At 36.3% G+C, this 27,010-nt stretch overlaps 1 protein-coding gene across 4 annotated transcripts in view; it reads right to left on the bottom strand.

Annotated features, from left to right (window-relative positions):
• Positions 1 to 27,010, bottom strand: part of FOXJ3 (forkhead box J3) — a 139,583-nt gene that overhangs the window by 41,627 nt on the left and 70,946 nt on the right. For 2 of the 4 annotated variants that reach the window (XM_028123293.2, XM_028123294.2), the window contains exons 5-7: positions 16,505 to 16,588; positions 8,183 to 8,230; positions 1,477 to 1,578 (exon numbers count right to left, since the gene is read on the bottom strand). In XM_028123293.2, coding sequence (XP_027979094.1) covers positions 1,477 to 1,578; positions 8,183 to 8,230; positions 16,505 to 16,588 — 234 coding nt within the window. The remainder of the gene's footprint in view (positions 1 to 1,476; positions 1,579 to 8,182; positions 8,231 to 16,504; positions 16,589 to 27,010) is intronic. The other 2 variants (XM_028123295.2, XM_028123296.2) reach the window with 2 other exon arrangements.

The following is a 27,010-nucleotide window of genomic DNA, read 5'->3' as shown; positions in this document are numbered from 1 at the left end:
AGGGATAATTTCTTTCTTTTCTTTTTTTTAAGATTTTATTTATCTTACAGAGAGAGAGAGAGAGAGAGAGCCAGAGAGTACGACTGGGGGTTATGGCAGAGGGAGAGGGAGAGGGAAAAGCAGGCTCCCCACTGAGCAGAGAGCCTGATGTGGGGCTCAATCCCAGGACCCTGGGATCATGACCCAATCGGAAGGCAGATGCTTAACCAACTGAGCCACCCAGGCGCCCAGGGATGATTTCTTAAAGTACAGACTTCTGAACCCTATCTATAAGTATAAAATAAATGATTTGGCAGACCTGTAATAATACCTTGGAATTACCACCAGCATCGCTAAACACACACACACATGCACCCACATATTCCTCCCCTAAGTGATTCTGATGGAATCATTCCATGGATTGGTATTTGGGAAAAATCAATACTCTATACTTCAGCTGCCAGCTTCCTTTCTAAATTGTAAATCTGATCAGTCACTAAGATGATAGTATGCTTCTATTGGTTTATTATCTTTCTACAAATAAAAAGATCCTATGTATACAGTGTATCAGTACAATTAATGTATATATATCTGTGTGTGTGTTTATGTGTGTGCGTGATAAAATGGAAGAAATAAAGCAAGAACAAGTGAAAGCAAGGGAGAGAGGAGAAAAGGTAAAAGCAATATTTGAAAGTGAGATTGAAAGAGAGTAGGAGCATGAGACATATATGGCTTCAAGATGCTCATGGTCTAGTAAAGGAGGAAATACATGCACAGAACTTAGTTACTTCATGAATCTCCCAGACCCTTTTTAGGGTTTTGAGATACACACTTAAGAAATTACCTTGTAAAGAAGAAACAGTTGTATTCCACTAGGTATCTAATGACTTGGCATGAAATTTTGAAGTTTTGGCCCTTGCTTCAAAAAGAAAAGAAAAGAGAGGGGAAAGGGATGGGGGGGAAGGGGAGAAAAGGAAGGGGAAGGAAGGGAAGGAAAAGAAAGCGAACTACTACATGCTATTTCTGGATATGCACCTACACTTGAATATCATGAAACAGGTTGACGACCATTCAGAGAACTCTATGAGTTTGTCCAAATTATTCATTTTACTGGATTCTGTTGACCTCTTGGGAATCTGACAATTTTTTTTCAAGAACATATTCAGAGGGGTAGTCAACGGTTTTTGAAACAAATTGATTCAATAAAATACTGACTCAAAAATTCTATCAATGGGGAACTGGCATTGTCAAGAATTTAAATTAAATAGAGCTTCCCAATAAGCATCCTCCAACTTCTTTAGAGAAATATTTTCTTCTAATTTGTGTATACCTCAAAACATTGTGGATTCAAGCTTTCAAGCTGCCATGTATAAGCTAGCCAAATTTATGTCATCTTTAAACTCAATCATATAGAACTCTATTGTTATTATAAAGGCAAATTAAATGTATTATTCAATAACATTTCAAAAGTGTTAAAAAAAAAAAAAACAGAATTACTTTGTTAGTCACAGTGTTGATTGCCAGAGTTGGAGAGGCACTTCCCGAAATAATACACTCCATTCCCAAAGAATCTGAATCTATGCTATATGGAGTTGAGGCCTAAAATACAAGAACAAAATAAATAATTATTAGCTCATATATCCAGCAACTTTGACACAATTTGAAGGTATTTCATCAAATTCTCCAACATCCAGTTTTGTATTTTGTTTCTGAAAAAGAGAATTTAAATCCCTACCGAAATCTCTTGTACTGTATTTTAATATGTTACTGACCTGGTATCACAAAGTCCATTGGTCTGGCTACTTCTTACCAGCTCTTTTTAATTGACTGTGGGATAGTTGAGCAAAAATTCTAAACTTATGTAGTAGAGACTGCTAACGGTCCTCTAATATCCATTTCCCCTGTTCTCCCTTTTAGTAATAAAACCCTATAGTTATTGACTTACGACCGCCCAGCTAAATACTACCTTTACAGCTTCATTTGCAAGTAGTTGTGGCCATGTGACTAAGGTGTATGTGGCCATGTAACTAACTCATGTAAAGGAGATATGAGCAAGAGTGATATGTGCAACTTCTGGATGTGTTTGAAAAGAACCTGCTTTCCTCTACTCTGTCTTTCCCTCTTATTGCAGGCTGGGACACAGACACAGTGGTGGTCATCTTGCTTAACCAAAAAGCCAAGGGTAATACTCTAGGAAACACTGAAAAGACAAGATTAGAAGGAACATCAACATCTGAATGAACTTGTGGAACACAGATGGCTGGCTATCCGTCTAATCTTTCAATCTAGACTGTATACTACAGGAAAATATTCTTTAGGAATGAAGGCAAAGGAAGACATTTTCAGAGAAAGAAAAACTAAGAGAATCTGGTGCCAGGAGACCTGCATATATTACAGGAAAGTTCATTAGGCTAAAGGGAAATTATAGCACAGGGAAACTTGGCCCTGAAGGAATGAATTAAATAAAGCACCAGAAATGGTAAACATCTGGGTAAATATAAGACTGTTGCTTTCCTCTTAGGCTTCAAGAACCACATATAATTATTTAAGGCAAAATTGTAACACTGTCTTGCAAGACTTCTAATATATGCAGGTATCATACATACTACAACTGGAAGGAATGATGAGGAAAGAGGCAAAAGGGACCCATGTGTTGGAAGACTTCTGTATTTTGTACGAAATGGTAAAATATTAACTGAGTAGACTGCAAAAAGTTAGGAATGTATACTGAAATCCCAATATATAAATCCCTATCTATAGCTAAAAAGCCAATAGATAAAACAGAATCCTAAAATATATCTAAGTAACCTAAAAGAAGGCAGGAAAGGGGGAAAGAAAGGAACTAAAACATAGAAGTCAAACAGAAAACAAAATGTAGACCTAAATCTAACAAGATCATTACATTAATGTTAATAATCTAAACCCTCCAATAAAAAGACTGTGAGAGATACTAAAAAAGACTCAGCAAACTGCAGCCCACAACAGTCACAACTTCAAACATATAGACACAGATGAGTTGGAAGTAATACATGGAAATATGTATATACTGCAAACAGTAAGCATAAGGATAAAATGAGTCAGGTCATTAGTATCAGATAAAACAGATGGTAAGGCAGATTATACCAGACATTTTAAAAACATTTGATAAAAGAACTGATGAAGACATAACAATTATAAATATAAATGTGACTAATAACAGAGCTTCAAAATACATGAAGCAAAAAAACTGACAATTAAAAATCAGTAAGAAAAAGAACACTGGGATACATTAGAAAATGCCTTGATCTAACGGATATTAGAGAACACTATGCCAAACTGTAGAATACATATTCAAGTGCACACAGATATTCACTAAGATATGGCACATGTTGAGTCACAAGATAAGTCTCAATAAATATGTAAAGAGTGAAATGAAAAAAAAATGTATTATAAAACAGTAAGATATCTAGGAAAATCCAACATTTGGAATACTTGGAAATTAACATACTTATATAATTAATTCATGGGTCAGATAGGACTCACAAGGGAATTTTCCAAGTATTCTGAACTAAATGATAAAAAAGATGCATCATACCAAAATTTGTGAGATGCAGTTAAAACAGCCTTAGAGGTAAACCTGTGGCTTTAAATTCTTATATTACAAGAGGAAAGGTCTCAAACCAATTAATTACCTACGCTGGGAACAAAAAGCTAGAAATATCATTAAGTGAACAAATTAGTAAGTAGAAGGAAGTAAATGATAAAGATAAATATACAAATAAACAGAAAACAGACAACAGAAAAAAATTAACAAAGACAAAACCTGGTTCTTTGAAAAGACTAACAAAATTGAGAAAAAGCTATACTGGAAAAAAAAGAGAAAATACATATCCTTGATTTCAAGAATGAAAGAAGAGTTATTACTACAGATTCTATAAATATTAAAAGAGGATATTATGAACCACTTTATACCAACAAATTCAACAACTCAGATGAAAGGGACAAATTCCTTTAAGAATATAATTTACCAGAAGTGGCATAAAAAAGAGAAAATTTGAAAAGTCCCATATCAAATAAATTAAACATCAAAAACCTACCCACAAAAAAACCTGCAGGGCCAGATGGTTTCACTAATGAATTTTCTCAAACATTCAAGAAAGATATACCAATCTACAAAAACTTTTTCAGAAAACAGAGGAAAGAATACTACCAATATGAGGCCAATATAATCCTTATACCAAAACGTGACAGACATCACAAAAGAAGAAAATTATAAATCCATATCCTTCATGAACACAGATGCAGAAATCTTTTAACAAAACAGAGCAAACTGAATCCAACAATATACGAAAGGGATAATATATCATGACTCAGTAGGGTTTATCCAAGGAATGCAGGTTTAACCTTCTAAATGCAACCAGTGTAATTCAACATGCTAACGGAATAAAGAAAAGCCATATGATCATTTCAATAGGTATAGAAAAAGTATTTGATGAAATCCTACACCTATCTATTCATGATTAAAAACTCTCAGCAAACTAGGACTAGAGAACTTCCTCAATCTAATAAAGGGTATCTACAAGAGCCCAACATATATGTCACAGGGTACTTTCCCCCTCAAAATGGAAATAAGGGAAGGATGACCACTTTCATCACTTCTATTTAACACTATACTGGAGATTCTAGTTCACTTTAATAAGATGGGAAGAGACAGAAGAGTAAGAGGGAGAGGAAAACTGTCTATTTGCAGATCACATAACTGTTTATTGTGGAAAATCCCAAGGCACTATAAAGTAACTACTAAAACTAACATAATAGGATACAAGGTTAGTATATAAAAATTAAATTAATTTTTTAAGCAACAAACAATTGGAAAACTGTTTTAAAATATATAGCTTCCAAAAACAAAATATTCAGGATTAAATCTAACTGGAAATATCCAAGTCTCCTACACTGAAAAGTAAAAAACATTCCTGATAGAAATTAGAGACCTAATGAATGAAGAGATACAACATCTTCATGGCTTGGAATAATCAATATTGTTAAGATATCATTCCTGCCCCACCCTTCACCCCCCCCCCCATCAGGCGTACCAGGAGATGAGAATGGAGGAAGGCATGAACAACAAAGGGGAAAGGAAACTTTTGGTGGTGACTAAAATGTTCACTTGATACTGGTGTAATTTCACATGTGAAAACTTCTCAAATTGTAAACTTTATTTGATGAATTATACATAAACAACCTCTCAATAGTATTGTAAAAAAAAAAAAAGTAAACTAAATCCTACCCAATCACTGGAATGAACCCTCATGAAAACACTTCCTGGTCTACAATCTCTTACTGGATAGGATTTCTCTGACTTTATAACCCCCAGGAAATTCTATTCACACCTACCTCCTGGAGGCAACATGTAGTTCCTCCCACATAATGTACACCCAGTACATGTTCACCCAATTGAAATAAATGTTTTTTTCAGTTCTAGGAGTTCTAAGAGTAGGAATATAGACTGCTTTCCTTCCTCTGCTCACTTAAACCTTTAACTAAATCCCCCCTTACTCAGACTCAGGCTTAGAGATGAAAAAAGGCACACAATGGGGGAACATTTAACCAACAAAACTACTCTGTATGGTGGCTCAGTTGGTTAAGCGACTGCTTTCAGCTCAGGTCATGATCCCGGAGTCCTGGGATCGGGTCCCACATCGGGGTTCCAGCTCAGCGGGGAGCCTGCTTCTCCCTCTGACCCTCTCCCCTCTCGTGCTGTTTCTCTCTGTCTCTCTCTCAAATAAATAAAATATAAAAACAATGACAGAAACTAAGTCACAAAACGACAACAATCTCAGATATGCAGAAAATATAGAATATTCTGCCTAGAAGAACGTCCTCTTTTCTATTTATCCATCCATCTTCCAGTTATCTTCCTGATTAATTAAACTTGTAATCACCTTTGAACTGTCACACACAACTTCAAGAATAAGTAATGTGTATGCCCCCATTTTTGTCCCAATAAAAGCTGGATAACTGCAAAGTATATGGGTTGTTTTGTTTTGTTTTTGCAGAGGCCAACATGTTTAAGATAGTGAGTTTATATACTTTACCTGGCTTTTACTCCCACAGATAATTTCCACAACAATGCATTAGAAGATTTTAGCAAAACCATCCACAGCAATTTCCTCTCTCTCTGCTTCTACCATTCTCCTATAGCAGCTACACTGTTCCTGTGTCACTACTTTGCCCTCCAATGGCTTTCTACCCCTCCCTCAAGGTAAAACCCAAGTCTTTATTACAAAAGGTATACAAGGTCCTACACAATCTACTTCCTGCTCCCACCATTTACTTCTCTGATGTCAAGTCCTACTGATGAGGGAACAGAAGGCAAGCTGAGGACAAAGCAGAAAGTGATACCCCACATCCCCCCTTCATGGGATATATGTGACATTCCTCAGGCACTCCTGGCTGCCCTAAAACAAAGGAAAGGAAAAAGTAATAGTTAACTTATAGAGATCACAATCCTGCAAGACATGAGTCTCCCTCAGTTTACAAATGTCTTAGCAATTTACAGGAACAAAGCATTTCTATCAATAACCTAGCTTCCATAAGGAAACGTAGATACCATTAAACGTCTTTATAATCTGCAGCCCATTGATAGATACTTGAAGTGGACAGAGTGTAATGTTACTCCAGGAAGTTCCCAACTATCTTCACGTTAATGCCTTACCAGAAGGAAAAACAACCTTAACTTGACAATGGCAAGGCCTCCCAGGATCCAGTGAGTCTTCTTTAACATAGGAAAATCTTTTTGAAACATCCCTTTTCCTTACCTCCCTTAACTCCCAAGTATATATCAGTCACTCCTCTCACAATCCCCGGGGCAGCAGCTCTTTCTGCCCACAGGCCCTGTCCCTGTGCTTTAATAAACCACCATTTTGCACCAAAGACGTCTCAAGAATTCTTTCTTGGTCGTCGGCCCACCAAACCTCACCTATATTCCAAACCACTATCCCCTCCTCCACACACTAGAACAACCACAGTGACCTCCTTGTTGTTTCTCAAGACCCCAGGTATGTTTCTACCTTGGAGCCTTTGCACTTGTGGGATTTCCAGGGCCTACAGAGCTGACAATCCACTTACATTTATATATAAAGAAACTATGGCCAGAAAAACATCTAAATTATAACACAGTAACTGTAAAACTAGGTCTCCTAACTTCCTAAGTTCTATTTCCCCTAAAGTTGTAATTAATAAAAGTGACACCTCATGACTTTGTAACATGACTTGATTTTGCTCATAATTTTACTATTCTTAAACAGAAGAACTCTGGATGATTAAATGCTGCTAAAATATAACACAATCTCAGGGGGTTTTTTGGTTTTGTTTTTAGAGTTTCTATTTCCTACCACTGGCAGCATCCCAGGAGCATTATTTCCTACTTAGAATCCTTTCAAAGCACCTTACCTGTGCCAAGCATCCAACAGAAACACAGTAAACATGTGCTCTCACTATCCATAAGCAACAGTTACATACAACCATTTCAACTTTTTCTACAACAATACTAAATTTGTCCACTTATTTTAAAATCCTGAATGAGGCACTTAGGCAAACACTAACCAGTGACCAGGAAGGGTCTCTTTCAATTACAAGAAACAATATACTCAAAAAGATGCACCTTCAGTCTACTAATTTAACAGTTGTGCCCATACACACCTTGAAGAGACAAAAGATTTTTTAAAGAATTTCCTGGATTGGATCCAATTTAAGAAATAAGTCAAAGGCTATGAAAATGCAAGAGGCTACAAAAAACAAAGGGTGCACACAGATCTGAAAACACACACATACACTCCACCAACAGAAAAGAAGACACGTAGCAACCACATTCCCCTCTGTGTTCGTCTCTACCCTGTTTACTACAAACACATCTACCTCTCCACCTGAGATTTTTGGTTTTTGTTTTTTGTTGTTGTTGTTGTTGTTTTTCAGTTCAGGACCATGATTTGGCTTTGTGCAGGACAGGCCAGAAGTGCAGAAAAGGTAATGCCTCCAGCAGCAGCATCACTCAATGAGGGGGAAGAGGTGACAGATAGATAGCTTGCTGCCCAGAGTTCTAAACCACCTCCCAGCATTTCCCAATTTGACTGAGCCAGTCCATAGACATAAGTGATTTGATAATTGCCCCACTTTCCTAGTATCACGCCTCAAACTACCTCTACTCAATTCCTTGTCTACTTACAGAGCTCAAATCATGACAGGGATCTTCTTTCCTCAAAAAGAATGTCTCCTGGAAGACAGGAAATCTTCCTTTAGCACAACAGTCCTCAAATTTTTTGATCTCAGAACTCCATTGCACTATTAAAAGTTACTGAGGTTCCCAAAGAGCTTTTATTTATGTGACGTATCTATTTTTACTTACCTATTAGAATTTTAAACTGAGACAAAATTTATTAATTCATTTAAAAGTGACATACTGCATGTTAACATAAATACTGTTTTGTATGAAAAATATAGTCTCCAAAAAAAAACTTAATGAGAAGAATGGCATTATTTTATATTTTTAAACAAATTGCTTTAATGCTTTGCTTAATAGAAGATCTCTGCATTCAATCTATGGCAAAATCACAGGTCATGTAACCCCTGAAAAATTACGAGTAAAAAAGGTAAAGAACATCTTAGTATTATGAACACAATTTTGACCCCATGGACCCCCTGAATGGGCCTCACACTGCCTTAGCATGACAGATTCCTATAAGCAAAGAATAATACTACAAAATAATCAAGACACATGATTTAATTTGGGGGGGGGGGACAATCAAAGAATGAACAGAGAAGAATATGTTTCTGTGATTATCAACATGATAAAAGAGATAAACTGTACTAATCTGAAGCACTCATTCTTTCAAGCACTTTTTTAAGCACTCATTCTTTCAAGCACTTTTAAGAACTGCTTAAAACCGGGAGTTCCCTTTTCTATTCCTCACCATTCAGTTCCCTTGTGATGAGGGAAGAGAAGGCAAGCTGAGGACAAAGCAGAAGCTGACACCACACTACCTTCCCCCCAGCCCCCGCCCCGCCATGGGATATATGTGACATTCCTCAGGCATCCCTGGCTGCCCTAAAGGAAAAACAAATAGTTAACTTAACAGAGATGACAATCCTACAAGACATCAGTCTCCCTCAGTTTACTTATAAAAGCCTTAGCAATAGCTTCCAGAAGGGAATGTAAATACAATTAAATGTCTTTGTAACCTGCAGCCCATCTACAGATACTTGAAATGGGCAGAGTGTAATGTTCCTCCAGGAAGTTCCCAACTATCTTAATGTTAATACCTTACCAGAAGGGTAAACAACCTTAACTAGACAATGGCAAGCCACCCCCCCAATCCTGTGTGTCTTTGGCATATGAAAGTTCTTTAGAAACATCCCTTTTCCTTACCTCCCCCAATCCCACAGTATATAATCAGCCATCCCTCAACCCCAGTGCAGCAGCTCTTTCTGCCCACGGGTCCTGTCCCCATGCTTTAATAAACCACCATTTTGCACACCAAAGCTGTCTCAAGGATTCTTTCTTAGTCGTCGGCTCCGGACTCCACCCCACTGAACCTCACCCAAAACCCCATCACTTGGCATAGTTTCAGTTTTCTAGTCTTCAAAAAAATCTCCGTAGGTAATATCCAGCTAATTTTGCTTTTTTTCTACCCTCAGCAGCTTCCAGTAGACAGGGCACTTTTCAATATATTCTTTGGTTGAACTGAACAAGCAAAGCCAAATTAAAAAGCAAAATATATGCAAAAGGTTAAAGAGAAATAATCAGTATAAAAACAAACTAAGAGGACAGAAAAAATGAAATGGGGGGCATACACGCATGCGAGTGGGGGGTGCGGGGGGGGGTGCAGAGGGAGAGGGAGAGGGACAAGTTGACTCCATGCTGAGCCCAAGACAGGACTCAATCTCATGACTCTGAGATCACGACCTGAGCTGAAATTAAGAGTCGGATGTTCAACCACCTGAGCCACCGATGTGCCCCTTTGGGCACTTTTTTAATGACTAGACTTGTACATGTAATTCCCCCTCACTCTTTCACATTGCCAGTCATCCTCATCTGCCTTATTTCATTTCACAGGCCTCACTGAAACATCAGTTCTCTGCTATATGAGCCCAAAGTTCTCAAGACCCTCATCTTTAGAGTGACCACATAATTTATCATCCAAATGCTATTTTGAGAATAGGGAACTATTAATTATGTTGAGACAGCAAGCAATATTATGAATTATCAGTTTAATTTCCTGCTTAACTAAGAGCTTCATAAGGAAAGAGTCTGTCTTGCCTACCTCTATTCCCCCAACACTTCGCTCTATGTGTTCGTTCTCTGAATGGCATGAATAATGCAAATTAATTTCAAAGAGGAAAAACTCATCCAGATAAAATGAACTGCTCTGTTCTCTCCCAAATCCTGATACTATACCACCCCATATCGTATCTTTGATCATGACCTCTTATCTCATGCCTCCTTATCTGAACCCCCTCCAATCAGAATATAAACTTCAGGAGAGCAGAGAATGTCTGTTTTGTTAAATGATGTTTCCCCAGCACCTAAAGCAGTGCCTAAAGCTCGGTGAATGCTGCCTTATCTTGCCTTGCCTATCTCTACCTGAAAGCCAAGGCACAAAACCCATATGAAGCCATCCCAGATAGTCCCAGTAAAACAATGTCTCCTTCCTCTGCATACAGTAATGTGTCATATCTTTCTTATAAGACTTTCTATACATACTTTGACCTTGTGCTAGAATTCTGTTTTATTGTGTCTCGCTGTTCTTGGTATACTGCCTAACATTTTAGCACAATGCCTGACACACAGTATCTAGAAAACAAAGATGTGTCAAATGAAACTGGTAAAATGGCAGCATTTCACACAATTATGAGTACATATTAAGAGGCCAGATACCATGCTAATTTTCTAGAGAACTTACTTATTCATGCATATATCCCTAGCCCAGGCCATTGTATTTCACAATGGCAGCTCCATCTACTCAGCACTGAGGGGGTTCAGAACAAGCCATCCCAGAACATGCCACTTTGGCATGCAGATTATTTTGAGCTGAAGGCAAATAAGACCCAGTAGACTGAGGAAAAACTTTTTACTTCCTCAACTGCCCAAAAGAATTTAGAAAGGGGCCTGTACCAGGAAGAAAGTTATTACCAGAGATAACTTTTTATATCTGACTTATCTGCATGGCAGGACAAACATTTATTTACCAAACATTTGCCCTTCTCCCACCTTCCTGTGAATTGCCTTCTTCTCTAAAGCCCCAGACCCACATCCCTTTCCCTAGCTCATGATGGTATATAAACCTCAAATGCCCGGGTGTCATCGAGTCTCATATCTTTGTTGGACTCCCATATGTACATATGTAATTAAATTTGGTTTTCTCCTATTAATCTGCCTTTTTATTATGGGGGAGGGGGAGTCTCAGCCAACAACCTAGAAGGGTAGAGGGAAAATTATTTTTCTCCCCTACAGCATCTTCCTCTTGCAAGGAGTATTTTATAAAGAGAAATATCTTAACTGTTTTAATTCCATTTTCAACACTACAGGCTATCAAATCAAAGTTAACTTCCTTGATTCCAAGGCTTTAGGCTTTCTATTCCTTATCTAAATGTCCACACCCTAGCCTAAACTCTTCACTACAGTTAAAAAGGTTCTCAATTATGCCCACCTGTACTTCTTGCCCCATCAACCCTGCACACCGTTTTCTCCAAGTGGAACAACATCCTTTACCATTTCTATCCAAAAAAGTTACAGGCCGAGTTTCATTCCTCTTCCCAGAGGCCTTCTGAGGGCAGCATTATCTATTTTGAGTCACTTTAATTATCCTTGCCTGGTCTAACAGATTTATTAGTTAGTACTTGTTCTGTCATTTATAATCATATTTATGTCCCTAATCATGTATGTGTGTGTCTCTCTCTGTGTGTACATATATCAACTTTATATATACGTATGTTCAATGTGGGGGTTCTCTTCTAAAATCATGGACCATTAGCTGACAAGATATGCACATATACAAAGAAATCTGATGTACTGTTGTGATCTTCAACATAGCAAATACTAGTGGTAGGAAAGGACAGTTGTAAACAGCATAAACTCTAAAGGCAGACTACCTAGGCTCATAATGCTAGCTGGTACTTATTGTCCTTACTACCCTTTGACAACTTACTTAACATCCATACCTATCAGTTTCATTATTTGAAGTTACTATAAAAATTCCACGAGTTAATATATATAAATTTTTTAAAAAGCATCTGGGGGTGCTTGGGTGGCTCAGTCAGTTAAGTCTCTTGACTTTGGCTCAGGTCATGATGTCAGGGTCCTGGGATCAAGCCCCATGTCGGGCTCCACGCTCAGTAGGGAGTCTGCTTGTCCCTCTCCTTCTACCTGCTCATGTGTGTGCTCTCTCTCAAATAAAGAAATAAAATCTTTAAAAAAAAATAAAAAGCATCTGGCACATAAACTCAATATAATTATCTATTATTATTACAATGTTGTCTTAGCACAGATTATTATAAAAAATGACTATAAGCTAGGTGGCTTATCAACAACTGAAATGTATTTCTCACAGTTCTAGAGGCAGGAACTCCAAGATAATGGTGCCAACATGGTCAGGTTCTGGTGAGAACCCTGTTAAAGGTATCCTCACTGGTTTCTCACATGGTGCAAAGAGAGTTAGCTAGCTCTGTGGCCTATTCTTAGAAAGGCACTAATCCCATTCATGAGGGCTACATTCTTTTGACCTAATTACCTCCCAAAGGGCCCACCTCCAAATACTGTCACACTGAAATTAGGGTTTCAAATATATGGATTTTGGGGGGACACAAACATTCAGTTCAAAGCAGTTGTTAAGACTTCTATCTTCTCACTTTAAAACTAAGGATACTGAAACTCAAAACAACAAACAATTTGCCAAAGTTACAAGAACAAGTAACCTGTAAAGCCAGAAGAGAAACAAAGGACTCCTAGTAAAGGAGCCTATTCATTTCACCATGCTAAACTTTATTCAATAATATTTTTAAAGTCTGCAGGTTCATTTTATGATAAAGAAAAAGTGGTAAGAAGATGAAAGAAATAAGAAAAAGGGAAATGAGAGACGTTTATATACGCAAGGATTAAGAAAAGAAGAAAGGAATGCTGTAATGATCAAGACAGAACATGGGCTTATGTTCATGTAAATAGAAGGGCCAGGGAGGTGATCCAGAGAAATTACGAATATTAGGTTGGAGATAACTATCTTGCTTTATTTTTCCTTAACTATCATGCTTTATTTTTCATTTAGGACATAAAGATATGGTTACTTTCATTTTTAAAAATCCATTCCCTTTAGCAGTTTAGAAAACCAATTCTGTTCCTCTCAAAGCTCATCTCTCTCTGATGTTTACACATGGGAAAAAAAATTACAGATTTCAGAAATTTAATAAACTTTCAAGAATGTCAAAATATTTACCATGTACATTTTAAAAACTTTTAAAAGTTTAGGGATGCCTGGCTGGCTCAGTCAGTAGAGATGGTGACTCTTGATCTCAGGGTTGTGAGTTTGAGCACCACGCTGGGTGTGTAGAAATTACTTTAAAAAATAAAAATAGGGGGGCATCTGGGTGGCTCAGTCATTAAGCGTCTGCCTTTAGCTCAGGTCATGATCCCAGGGTCCTGGGATGGAGCTCCGCATCGGGCTCCCTGCTCGGCGGGAAGCCTGCTTCTCCCTCGCCCACTCCCCGCTTGTGTTCCCTCTCTCGCTGTGTTTCTCTCTGTCAAGTAAATAAATAAAATCTTTAAAAATAAATAAATAAAAAATAAAAATGGGGTGCCGGGTGATTCAGGTCATGATCTCAGAGTCGTGAGATCGAGCCCTGTGAGGCTCATGCTGGGCAGGGAATCTGCTTAAGATTCTGTCTCTGCCTCTCCCTCTGTCCCGCCCCCCTTGCTCACTGGTGCTCACTCTCTCTCTCGAATAAATGAATGAATGAATGAATAAATAAATAAATAAAACTTTTTAAAAGTTTCAATTTATGGGCCATGTTTAGTTTTTGAGAAAACTTTAACATATAAATATCATACTCAGAACCATCACTATTTGACTATCTAATGCGTTTCCTTAGATAAAACCCAATGGTCATTTAAAATACAAAGTGTTCTAATAAAAATACTACCTCCCCTCAACTCCGAAAAACACCTCTAAATGAAAAAATAGACATAACTAGTTTGTCAGAGCAAGAAATTATGTTTTGTATGAAGACTATCTTTCAGAGTATTTGTTAAATGATATCTGTCTCCCTAATTATATATACTCTGCTTACAGCTAGAATCTTTCTATATAGTTCCTCTCCTACAGGAGCAACCAATACACAGCTCAGGTCAAAATAATTATCAGTAGTATTAACCAAAAGACTCTGGCTCTTTTATGGAACTATACTACAAAGGTAAGTTGTTGAAGCTTTTACATGCTTTTTAACTTAAAATGAAGATAAAAAGATAAACAGTAGAAAATATAGAAAATATGTGTCCAAAATATACACTGAAGAACAAATGCTTTGTATGTAAAACATACTTCTGTAATTTGAATTCTTTATTTCTATAAACTTCCACTGTAAAATGGACAATATGGTCTTCAGGAAAAAAAGGACTCTCAAAAATAGATTGATTGCTCTAAGAACTATGAAACAAGGTAACAATAAAATTCAGGGCTGATATCCAAAAGGAATGCACAGTTGTCAACCCAACTACCAATTCAAATTTCCAAAAATAATTCATGTTCCAGGAACTTCAGAAGAAGAGGACAAATAGGAGAGAAGGCCACGATTCCTCAGCCTTCCAAGATATACATCCTTGCTGATGCTCTGGGTTAACAATGTGGATAGCTCTCCCCTTCCTTCGAATTCTGGCAATAGAAGCTAAATGTTTTGTACTCCGTATCTTCACACAATTAAAGCCCAAGTGCTAAGTCTCCTTTAAAAGGCAGTAGTTGGAGGGCAGGAACTGAGGTTCATTCCCTCTCAAACCATTACATATGGTTTACATACATACATTACATACATAGCTCATCAACATCTGTCATACAACTTACCAGAAAACCATCCCACCAATACTAAACTTTAATTTCTTTTTTAAGATTCTGTTTATTTATTTGACAGAGAGAGAACACACACGCAGGGGAGCAGCAGAGGGAGAGGGAGAAGCAGGCTCCCCAACGAGCAGGGAGCCCGACATGGGGCTCAATCCTAGGACCCTGGGATCATGACCTGAGCTGAAGGCAGATGCTTAACCGAGTGAGCCACCCAGGCGCCCCAAACTTTAATTTCTTAAACAGTGGTATGTATAAAACCAAAAGGTGTTCTGGCCCAAGAGTTCACCTCTAATTCTATATAGCTTGATAACTGGAATATTGAATTCCCTCTGCTGGCTCCATAAATCTGCCTCACTAAATCCCACTGCTGCTATACTTCATGAGCTTACCTGATCCCAACTTAAACCCAGCTTAAGGTTCTTATCTTTGAGATTGGGAAGTTTCATCTCACTACCAAGAATAGGTATAAAACAAATTTATTTGACCAAATGATTACCCAGTTTCTTTTATCTTATTCCCCTTGCCCTGATTTATTCTGCAAACATTTACTGATACTTATTATAAGCTGTGAAAAATACTAACACTGGAGATACAAATATATTTTCTCAGCTCTTAAGGGATCACAGTCCAGCAAAGGAGACAAATATAGAGACAAATAATTTCTACAAAGTGTGAGAAATTCTATAAAAGAACTTTGTAAGAGTTCTATAAGAACAAAAATAAAGAAATGAGGAAAAGTTTCACAATGTAGTTAAGGTTTGAAATGAGTCTTAAGGAAGAGCAGGGTAGAATGGTGTGTATATATGTGTTTTAGTTGAGATGACGAAAATACAGAATGGGGAAAGCTGAAAGCTAAAGTTAATGTCTGATGACAGCCCAAGTGTTGACCAAGTTTATTCCAACAAATAACTTAGGATATCAACTAGAGCTCCTTTTCTCTTTCATTGTTATAAATTAATTTTAACCATTAATTCACAAGAATGATCTTACAAACAACACTTACACATAGGATTTGGTATAAAAATTACTACATGGTTGGAAGCAGGAAAAAGTATTGTGAAGACAATCAGGAAAATTCAATGTAATTAGACTGCTTATCTGCAGTGAAAGGGACAGCTTTGTTACATAAAACCAGTCCTCAATGTTGTAGATACAGAGGAAAGAATACCAAATTAAAATTTAAGAGATCTGGATTCGAGGCTCAGTTAGACAGGAGGTGTGCCCTAATTATAAAACAAACTTTTTACTTAATTCCTAAACTACTTACCTCACTCAAGGGGTTAAGATCAAATAAAATGAGTCTGAAAGTGCTCTGAAGAAACAGAAATGCTATACAAATAAAATACTACCTTCATTAAGGTTGTACTTATTAGAAATGAACTTTAAAAATCTATATTGCTGACATAAACTCTATCATACTAAATTTGCGATAAAGAGCTTTTTACCCGTTCTACAGATCGTGCTCTCTTCTTTGGCCGAGTAGGCAGCGCATCTTCCTTCGGATTGGTGTCTATTGCCCAGTAGGACCCCTAAAGGTAAAAAAAGAAATTATATTAACAGTATATTACGGCAACTCTATACCATTAAGAATGGATTTTTATAATCCTCTGCTCCAGTAGCAAACGTTCTGCAGATACAACAGTGGAAAAGTGGCATCAGAAGATACACTAGGCTTTGTACTGAGAAAAGTAGTTTATATGAGGAAAAAAAGTCCATTTACAACCAGATTAAAAAAGAAAAAAAATCACAATCTGAAGTAGTGAGGTCCAAGAACTTCTACCACAGCCAAAGTAAAGTGCGGTGACCAACTGAACACACTTTTAAAATATATACTGATTCTTAATTGGACATATATGATAACTACAACAGCATAGGACATTCAAGTCTAACAGAGTTTTATGTATAAAGATACTATAGTTTCTATACTCTGGGAGCTTACAAATCTAAATGGTAAGTGAAACAATTTATAAAGACAAACTGCTTGAACACACTTTATATAATAAATGCATCCTGGGAAGCAATGGTCTGTAAATAAATCTTTTATTGCTTATTCTGTCACAACTTTATTATCCTCTCTTAGACACAAGTTCTCAGACCACTCATTTGAAAATATTATTTAGTCCCTACTGTGTTCCAGGCACTCAAAAACTGTGACTCCTTTAAAAAATATTTGAAAAGTATAGATCATAGCATTTACACATTGTTATACAGATGAAGAAACCGAAGTTCAAAAAGAGAAGTGGTTTGTTCAACCAAGGGTGTAAGAACCAGGACCAGAATCAAGGTCTTGCTTCCCTTCTCCCTCAACTGGTTTACACACACACACACACACACACACACTCACTCTCTCTCTCTCTCTCTCTCTCTCTCTCTCTCTCTCAAGGGGGGCAAGGAATGAAGGAGAGAGTAAGAAAAGGAAAGAAGGGAGGGAGATACGCATCCCAGCTTCCCAGGCTCCTTTTCAGGCAGTATTTGAAATACAGCAGGAATACAGGGGAAATACAGCACTCATCTATCAATCCTCAAACTTGTGTCCAACATGAATTATCTGCTTAGAGTTCTTTAAGCATACCACGTCCTTTCTCACACAGCTATGCCTGCCCTACATGCTGATCTCACTGCCTATAATATCCACCCTACCACTAACAACCTCACATTCTACCTTCAAAATTTAGCTCAGATCTTATCTAAAGGTATCCTTCCTGATCCTCCCACTGTCCTTAAGAATTCATCATTCTATCCGTTAAGATCTCCATACATTTTATACATTTAGACTGTTGACTGGACTTAACATTTATAAACTTATTTGTAGGCCTGTATCCTTTCTGGGCTGAGTTCCTAACAGCAGAAACTCATTTCTATATCCACTGCGCCAGGCACAATGTTAGACACATTGCAAGTACTCAATAAACACTTGTTAAAATGGGAAGAAAAGCATTTGAACAAACTGTGCCAACAATGTTAACAGTACAGGGTATGATACCAGGCCTTCCCATATCCTAGTCTATGCAAGTACCTGAACTTAGCACTCATTTCATCACCCAGTCATTACTGGAGGATTCTCCCATGATACCTTTTCAAAGTAGTCACTGTAGTTTCAGCTAATTAGTCTACCAGACCTGATGTAAACTTGCCAAGAACCATGTAAAATGTACATGGTACAGAAATTAAGCACTAAAAATAAAAACAAGATTTTATGAGTAGGTTCAGCTAGCAAGTTTCAAAATAAACAAAGGAGGAAGAAAGTTTTATACTCGCACAAGTTGAAAAATAAAGCAGGAAGAAAAAACCAACACTCATCAGACAATAGGTTAAAATCCACTGTTCACAGAAATGACAAATTCCACTGTTTAGTGTTGTTTTCATGGGTGTATATTTGTGTATTAATCTGGGAAAACTACTCACTGTCCACACATCAGACTGATTATTAAACATTTTAAAACTATAAAAAAGTATCTATTTTTCCACACAAAATATGATTGACTGTGGCTTGTCACAAATACATCAACAACAAAGAAAATTATTGTTCATAAGTCTAACTATTCAGGATGTACTCACAAACCCCTAAATGCCCAAATGCAAATACAAACAGCCTGAAATGATTCACAAAAGAAATTGTAAAATCTTCCACCTTAAGTAGCACTTGTTAACCTGTCTGAATTTCATCTGTGAAATCCAGGTTTGAATTAAATAACCTCAAAATTTCCCTTCACAAATCAAAACCACAAGATACCTTTTCACACCCATTAGGAGGTCTATTACCAAAAAGTGTTGGCAAGGATGTGGACAAACTGGAGCCCCTGTACATCACTACTGGAATGTAAAATAGTGCAGCCACGATCGAAAATGAGCTGCAGTTCATCCAAAACTTAACAGAGAATTGCTGTATGATCCATCAGTTCCACTTCTAGGTATATACCCAAAAGAATCAAAAGCAAGGACTTGAATGGATATTTGTATACTCATATTCATAGTAATATTATTCACAAGATTAAAACATAAAGCAATCCAAATGTCCATCAACAGATGGACAAATAAAATGTGGGACATATAGTCAATGGAATATTATTCAGGAAGCAAATTCTGGGGTGCCTGCGTGTCTCTCAGTCGGTTGTGTCTGCCCCTCCTCCAGCTCACGTGCATACACGTGCTTGCTCACTCTCTAATTTTTAAAAAATAAAAATATAAGGAAAGAAATTCTGACATATGTATGCTGTAACATGAGTGAAATCATGAAGACATCATGCTAAATGAAATAAGTCAATCTCAAAAAGACAAATATTGGGGTGCCTGGGTGGTTCAGTTGTTAAGCGTCTGCCTTCAGCTCAGGTCATGATCCCAGGGTCCTGGGATCAAGCCCTGCATCCGGCTCCCCGCTCGGCAGGAAGCCTGCTTCTCCCTCTCCCACACCCCTGGCTTGTGTTCCTGCTCTCGCTAACTCTGTCAAATAAATAAATAAAATCTTAAAAAAAAAAAAAGACAAATATTATGTAATTCTACTTACATAAGGTACCTACAGTGGTCAAAACCATAAACACAGGAAGTAGAACGGTGGCTGCCATGGGCTGGGGTACTGAAGATAAGGAATTACTATTTAATGGGTGTACAGTTTCAGTTTGGGAAGATGAAAAAGTTTTGGAGATTGATGGTGGTGATGGTTGTAAACAATGTTAATGTCTTTAATGCCACTGTACCATACACTTAAAAAATGGGTTAAAATGGTAAATTTTATGTTCTGTATCTTACCACAAAAGGTCCCTTTCAGCTACCTTTAAAAAGCAGTTACTTTTGCTCTTCCTTATTAAATAATTTTTCTCACAGAAACTGAACTGCCCAAATACAGCCTATCAACAAACACACATTCCATCCAATTTCTTCCCAGAGTAAGGCCTACTACTCTAGGCTCATGTGCAACAAGTAGGAAACGACAGTTTTTTGTTGTGTGGTTTTATTTTTAAAATCAACTTTATTGGAGTATTTAAATTTTTAAGATTTTATTTAAGACAGAGAGAGTGAGTGTGAGCGCACATAAGAAGGGCGGAGGGGCAGAAGCAGGCTCCCCACTGAGCAGGGAGCCCAATGTGGGGCTCTGTGGAGCTCCATCCCAGGCATTACCTGAGCCAAAAGCTAATGTCGAACCGACTAAGCCACCCAGGCGCCCCTATTTTCACCCATGTTTTCTTCTAGATGTTTCGTAAAATAGTCTTAACCTTTATGTTAAGGTCTCTGACTCAGGGTTAACTGTCTGTATAAGGCAAGGATCAATATAAATTTTCCTCAAACCCACATATACAGCACCACTCCTTGGAAAGACTATATCCTTTTCCCACTGAATTACATTGGCATCTCTATCAAAAATCAGCTGCATATATACACGGGTCTATTTCTGAACTCTATTCTGTTCCATTGATCTACATGTCTATCCTTATACCAATACCACTGTGTCTTGATTATTCTAGCTGTATAAAAGCCTTGAAATCAGGCACTACAAGTCCTACAACTTCGGTTGTCTTCAAAATTGTTTCGCCAATTCTAGGTCCTTTGCATTTCCACATAACATGAGAACCAGTTTGTCAGTTTCTTAAAAAAAAAAAAAGTTTGCTAGAATTTTTATTGGGATTGCATCAACCCTATAAATAGATTTGGAGAAGACTGACATGTAACAATGAGTTCTCTATTCCACAAACCCATTAACATGCCATAGCTCTTCATTTACTTAGGTCTTCTTTTATTCCTCTTAGTAATGTTTTACAGTTTTCAGTGAAGAGGTCTGCATTTATTTTGTTAAAATGTATCCCTAAAGTATTTCATTGTTTTGCACGCTACTGCAAATGGAATTGCTCTTGTTAACCTGCACTGGTTCCTTGGTAGTTTAAAAAAATTATACTGACCTTGTATCTTGTGACTTTGCTAAACTCATTTATTAGTTCTAGAAGCTTTTCCATAGCTTCTTTAGGATTTTCTACATATGCAATAATGTTGTTTGCAAACAAAGACAGTTTCACTTAGTATTTTTCAACCTGGATGTCTTTTCTTCTTGCTTTACTCCACTGGCTTGGACCTCTACTAGAATGTTGCCTAACAGTGAATGCGAAAATCCTTGTTTGTTCTCAGTCTCAGAAGCATTCAGTTTCTCATCATTAAATATGATGTAAATTGTTGACAGATGCCTTGTTAATCAAATTAAGGAAATTCCTTTTTAGCCAGCTTGCTAAATGAGTTTCAATTTTTTTTCTACACTTAAGATTTTTCTGTTTTATTCTACTACTTAGTGAGTTATATATTATCAATTGGTTTTCTAATTTTAACCTGCACTGCGTTCCTGGGACAAATCCCACTTGATCACAACATATTCTCCTTTTCATATATCAATGAATTTAATTTGCTAATATTTTGTTAAAGATCTTTGGGTTTATGTTCACAAAGGATACTGGATAAGTTTTCTTATTATTTCTTTGCCTGACTTTGGTATCACAGTGATGCTGAATTCATGAAATGAGCTGTAAACTGCTCCTTCATCCGCTATTTTTTTTTTTAACTTTCCGAAAGTTTGGCATTGCTTTTTCCTTAAATATTAAAGCTTCTGGTTTCATTGCTTTTGTTTATTTTCTCTTTTATTGATTTCTAATCTTACCTTTATTGTTTCCTTCCACTTACTTTGGATTGAATTTGCTCTTATTTTCCTAACTTCTTAAGGTAAATGCTTACATAACTGATTTCAGACCCTTCTGATTTTTCTAATTTAAAGCTGTAAGCTTCTTCCTAAACACTACATCCACTGCATGTCACAGATTTTTACATATTCTGCTCTCATTACTACTCAGTTCAAAATATTTTAATACCCCTATGATTTTGTCTTTGAACCCAGAGGTACTTTAGAAATGCATCATTTCATTTCTAGACATTGGGTTTTTTAAAATATATTTTTGTTAACTGATTTCTAATTTAATTCTACTAGTCAGAAAACATACTCTATAAAATCTCACCCTCTAAGTAATCTACTAAAACTTGTTTTCTGGCCCAGCATGTGGTCTATCCTGGTGAATATTTACTGTGCTTTTGAAAAGAATGTATATTCTGCTTTTGATGAATGTAGTATTAGATCCTTAAATACTTACTTGTCTAACTGTTCTATTATTTGCTGAGAGAAATGTGTTAAAATCTCTTCCTATTATTGTGGATCTATTTCTTTTTTTAGTTCTGACAGTTTAATTTTTTTTTTTTTTTTTTGGAAGTTCTAGTTTTTCGGGGGTTTGGTTTAGATTTTTTTTTTTCCTAAGATTTTATCTTTAAGTAATCTCCACCCAGTGCACGGCTTGAACTCACAACGCTGAGATCAAGAGTCCCATGCTCCACCGACTGAGCCAGCCAGGCGCCCCAAGAAGCTTTGTTTTTTGGAGGCACACACATTTATAATTCTTAGATGCTCCTGAGGCATAGGTCTTTTCTTCTGCTATCTCTATGATATGCTGTTAAGGCCACTCAGTGAATTATCCATTTAGTTATAATTCTTTTCAGCTCTACATTTTCATTTGGTTCTTTTCATTGTTCCCATCTCTCTACTGAAATTCCCTGTCTGTTCATTCATTCATTATTTGAATATACATTATTTCGATTCTTTCAATATACTTATATAGTGGCTGTTTTGAAATTTGTGTCTACTAAATCCTTTCTCTGGGCCACTTGTTCACCTGATTCAAAAGCTGAGATAACTCTCTTTCCTGAGCCATACTGACACCAGTCTCTTTCATTTCCTACCCTTTTTAGGCAAGTTCCCCATGAATTTTTCCCTCAGTAATGAACCATGCTGAATTCCAACGTAAGTACTACAATATTTAGAAGGACATGTGGTATCCTAAAGAAAACATCTATCAATCAACATACCTGGATTCAGACCCCAGATCTGGTTCAACAATCTTGAAAAAGTTACCAAACCTTTGATCTACTTTCCTCATATCTGTATCATAGAGTTATCATGACAATTAGCACTAAGTATATACTAGGAAATCTAGTTATTACTATTTAACTATAAACAAGAAGTGTCCATAGGACAGAGATGTTAAGTCATTTTACAAATAACTTACAGGATAAATAATAAAGAAGACAGTGGACACAAATTTATGAGCTATTTTAATGGGAATATAAGTTAAAACATATACAATACATACTATTTTTATTATATTCAAGTTTTCCTGGTTTTGAAAATATATACACCAAAATGGTCAACATCTCCTGAATACAACTAATTGCTCAACTGTCATGCATAGAACTAAAACGAATATCTACCTTAGAAATTCTGATTCCAAATTTCCAATCTCTAAAATGTTCTACTTTTTATTACTTCTAGTTCTTTAACTTATATTTTACTACCAAAAGGCAACACTGACTCCAGATTTCAAATATATATTTAGTAGATTTAGCATATTATTATTTCTGGTTCTTCTTGCACTTATGTTTTCAAAATCCAGTACTTTTGAAATTTTTGATGGCTCAGAATTTTGGTCAAGGATGCCCATCTCTGCTCCAAAATTGTAAAACATTCTCATATTTGGTTTATAAACCCCAAACAGAATGAGGACTCTGATTAACTTTTTCATTTCTGTATCATCTATTTCCTCGCAAGCACTTTTGTATACACATCAGGTTTCAGGATTTGTCCTCTTATGATATCAAGTGAATTTGGTGCAGAAATATAAAAGATGAAAAATACTATCAGAAGACTTTCCAGAAAAAACAGGATGATTTTGATTCTAGTCACAAAATACTGTATGATGAAGACTTTCTTCCTGAATGACTAAAGGGATGAGAATATTATATTATCTTTTTGTCCTCAGAAATATATCAATAACTCAGTATTTCTTGGATTTGGGAAGATTAATCTAAGATATCATTAGATGATGATTATCAACATGACAATTAGAGTCTAAAGTATTGCTGTCTTTGTATTCATTTTCTGGGATTCTACAGATAAAAGTAAACCATTTTCCTTTGTCAATTTTCATCTTTGTCCTTATGGACAGGAAAAAAACCCTAAACTCTCAACTTTATTCAGTGGAAGTTAAAAGAAAAAAAATCTTTAAATGGTTTCTATAGACTTTTCTTATACATTCTTGAAAGTGGGCAACATAGTAATAAGAAAACTGAAGTATAACCACGACGATTTCATTACTACATCATCTTTCTAGATCATTCAATCATTCTTTTGTAGTCTTGTGATTTTAATATTTGGGCATGATGGAGAAAAAACTGATGGGCAATGATGAAATAAGGTGACATAATCATTTCAAGATTTAAGAAAAACAAGATCAATAAAATCCCATAATGCATGTTAGATTTATAAAAAGAATCACATGCTAATTGCAAGATAGAATAAGTTTTATTCTTTTTTAAAAATATGTAACTTTCTTATTTGTTCTTTAGAAGATTTCGAAGAAAGAATAAAAGTAATAAAATAATCGTCTTTACAAATTAGACTGCTCAAAATAGATACTCGAAAACTGAATTGGATCCAATGGACCCTGATGATATACCAAGGATTAAATAAAATATATATGAAGTATTTCCTCCTCCAGTATTTGATCACATATTGTTTTGTATTAATTTTCTAATACTCTTCATCTCCTACAATTTCTATTTAAGAGAGAAGCACAAAAATATCTGGCAAATCTTGACTTTTAAGGGCTTTTCTTTTTTTTTTTTTAAGATTATTTATTTATTTGGGAGAGAGAGAGAGAACGCTGGGGGGGGAGGGTCAGAGGGAGAAGCAGACTCCCCGCTGAGCAAGGAGCCCGATGCAGGGACTCGATCCCGGGACTCCAGGATCATGACCTGAGCGGAAGGAAGTCGCTTAACCAACTGAGCCACCCAGGCACCCTTTAAGGGCTTTTCTATTACAACTTTTATTTGATTGCCAAAGAGAGTTGAGCCTACAAAAGTTAAACTCTAAAAAAAAAAAAAATTTTTTTTTTTTACTTTATTTATTTTAGAGAGAGAGTGCGAGCACACAAGCAGGGGGAGGGAGAGGGAAAAGTAGACTCTCACTAAGCATGGAGCCTGACATGGGACTCGATCTCATCAGGACCTGAGCTGAAATCAAGAGTCGATGCTTAGCAGACTGAGCCACCCAGGGGCCCCTTATCTTTTCACTTAACATTTGTTTTATTCCTACTTTGCACAAGAAAAAACAAAAGATTAATAATAACAGCCAAAATATATTTAGTGAAGCTTAATATCAGAAAGTAAATATAAGAACAAGCTATTACCTGGACATAACCTGAATATTTAACCCACCACTGGGAAAATGACACATGTTGAAATCACACAAACTGGCTAAATTTCTCAAACTATGGGCAGATACCAGAAAGGTAAACAACCTTTCTCTTTATGACAGTTCATGAAGGGTTGATCATGTTACTCACAATGCTAACACTAGGAATACAAATAAAAAGGAAGTCTCAGTCCTCAACTGCGGTGAAGGGGACAGAAAAGATACCTGTATAGTTAACTCTCACCACTTTCATGTCCTTGCTCAAAAGTCACTTTCCCAATGGGCTTACCTTACTACTCTTTTGAAAATGGCAATCCACACTGAATCCACTTTATACTACTCCATATTTTTCTACAGCATTTTTAATTATCTAACATTCTATATAATTCTATGATTTATGTTATTTGTTTATTGTTATTCTTCCATAAGGCTCTAAGTTCCTTGTGGGCATGAATTTTTGTCTGTTTTGTTTCCTTATGTATTCCAAATACCTAGAATAATGACTAGCACATAAAAGGCAAGTAAGTAATCAGAAAGTGCTAAGTGAGACAACTGAGCTGAAACTCAGGAAAATCAAGCTCAGATGTGGTAGAAGGGAAAGGAGGGGGGGGGAGACACAATTTTAGGCAGAGGAAATAGCTCAATTAGCATTTTTAACCTGGCATTCATGAACTCCTAGAGGGTCTATGCAGGACTCAGGGACTTCATGAAATTGCATAAGGTGAAAATGCTGAAATTCAGCACTTCCTTCCATTATGAATGTAAGGAACAAATGATGATATTAGGAATATCTAAAAATCAGATTGATTCCTGTCACATTAATAGTTTTTGTCTCAAAATGTCAGTCACTCCTTCTCATTACTCATTTCTACTTTTGTTATTTAACATGCTACACATTCAAAAATAATAATATGCTACCACATTCAATTTTGTTACTTAATGTTATTAAGGAAGCATGTAGATTATTGTATCATAAATTTGTCATATTTTATAACTATTTTAATATAACTGCTTATCTTTTTAATCCTGTATAGTCTAGCTTAAGCATTTAAAAGTATTCTGAGAGGGAGTTTCCAGGCTTCCAAAGAACTCCCAAATTAAGCCATGGCATAAACCACACAGAGAATTCTGGTGCTAAAGTCACAGATCTATGAGAATAAATAAGAAATTAAAGAATCTGTTCATTTGACTAGGTTTAAAAAAAAAAAAAAAGACTTGGTAAGAGATGAGTCCACATAGCTGAAGAGAATTTTTTTTAATTTTTCTTTTGCTTCACTTGAATGCTATTTATTTCCTTCAATATTAATGTGGCATGCTGATTCTAAGTTTTCTTGTAATTATTAATTCATAAACGCTGAAAATTCATTAAAAATGTATTATTGATACTAACCCATCCAGAACTCAAAGTCTTAAGAGCCCTTAAAGTACTTATTTTTTTAACTTCTCCATAAGCTATCACAACTAAGCAACACTGAAAAAAGTGCTAATACACAATTATAATCACTTTCTTATGTACTGAAATCTTTTACACAGTGAAGACTGGTCAACAACTTTCAAAAAAATCTTTATCTCTAATATATTTTATGAAATTCTCTTTATAAGTGATTTCCTCCCTAGACCAGAAATTTTAATGGTAGTGATCTCATACCCATCATCCTTGTGTCTCCAGAGCCAAACTTTATAA

Source organism: Eumetopias jubatus, unplaced genomic scaffold (genome assembly GCF_037043125.1).
Source record: "Eumetopias jubatus isolate StellerSeaLion01/CBP00866 unplaced genomic scaffold, mEumJub1_p1.0 scaffold_4, whole genome shotgun sequence".
Lineage (NCBI taxonomy): Eukaryota > Metazoa > Chordata > Mammalia > Carnivora > Otariidae > Eumetopias > Eumetopias jubatus.
The sequence above is the reverse complement of the archived record's forward strand: the minus strand, read 5'-3'. Positions and strand labels throughout refer to the sequence as shown.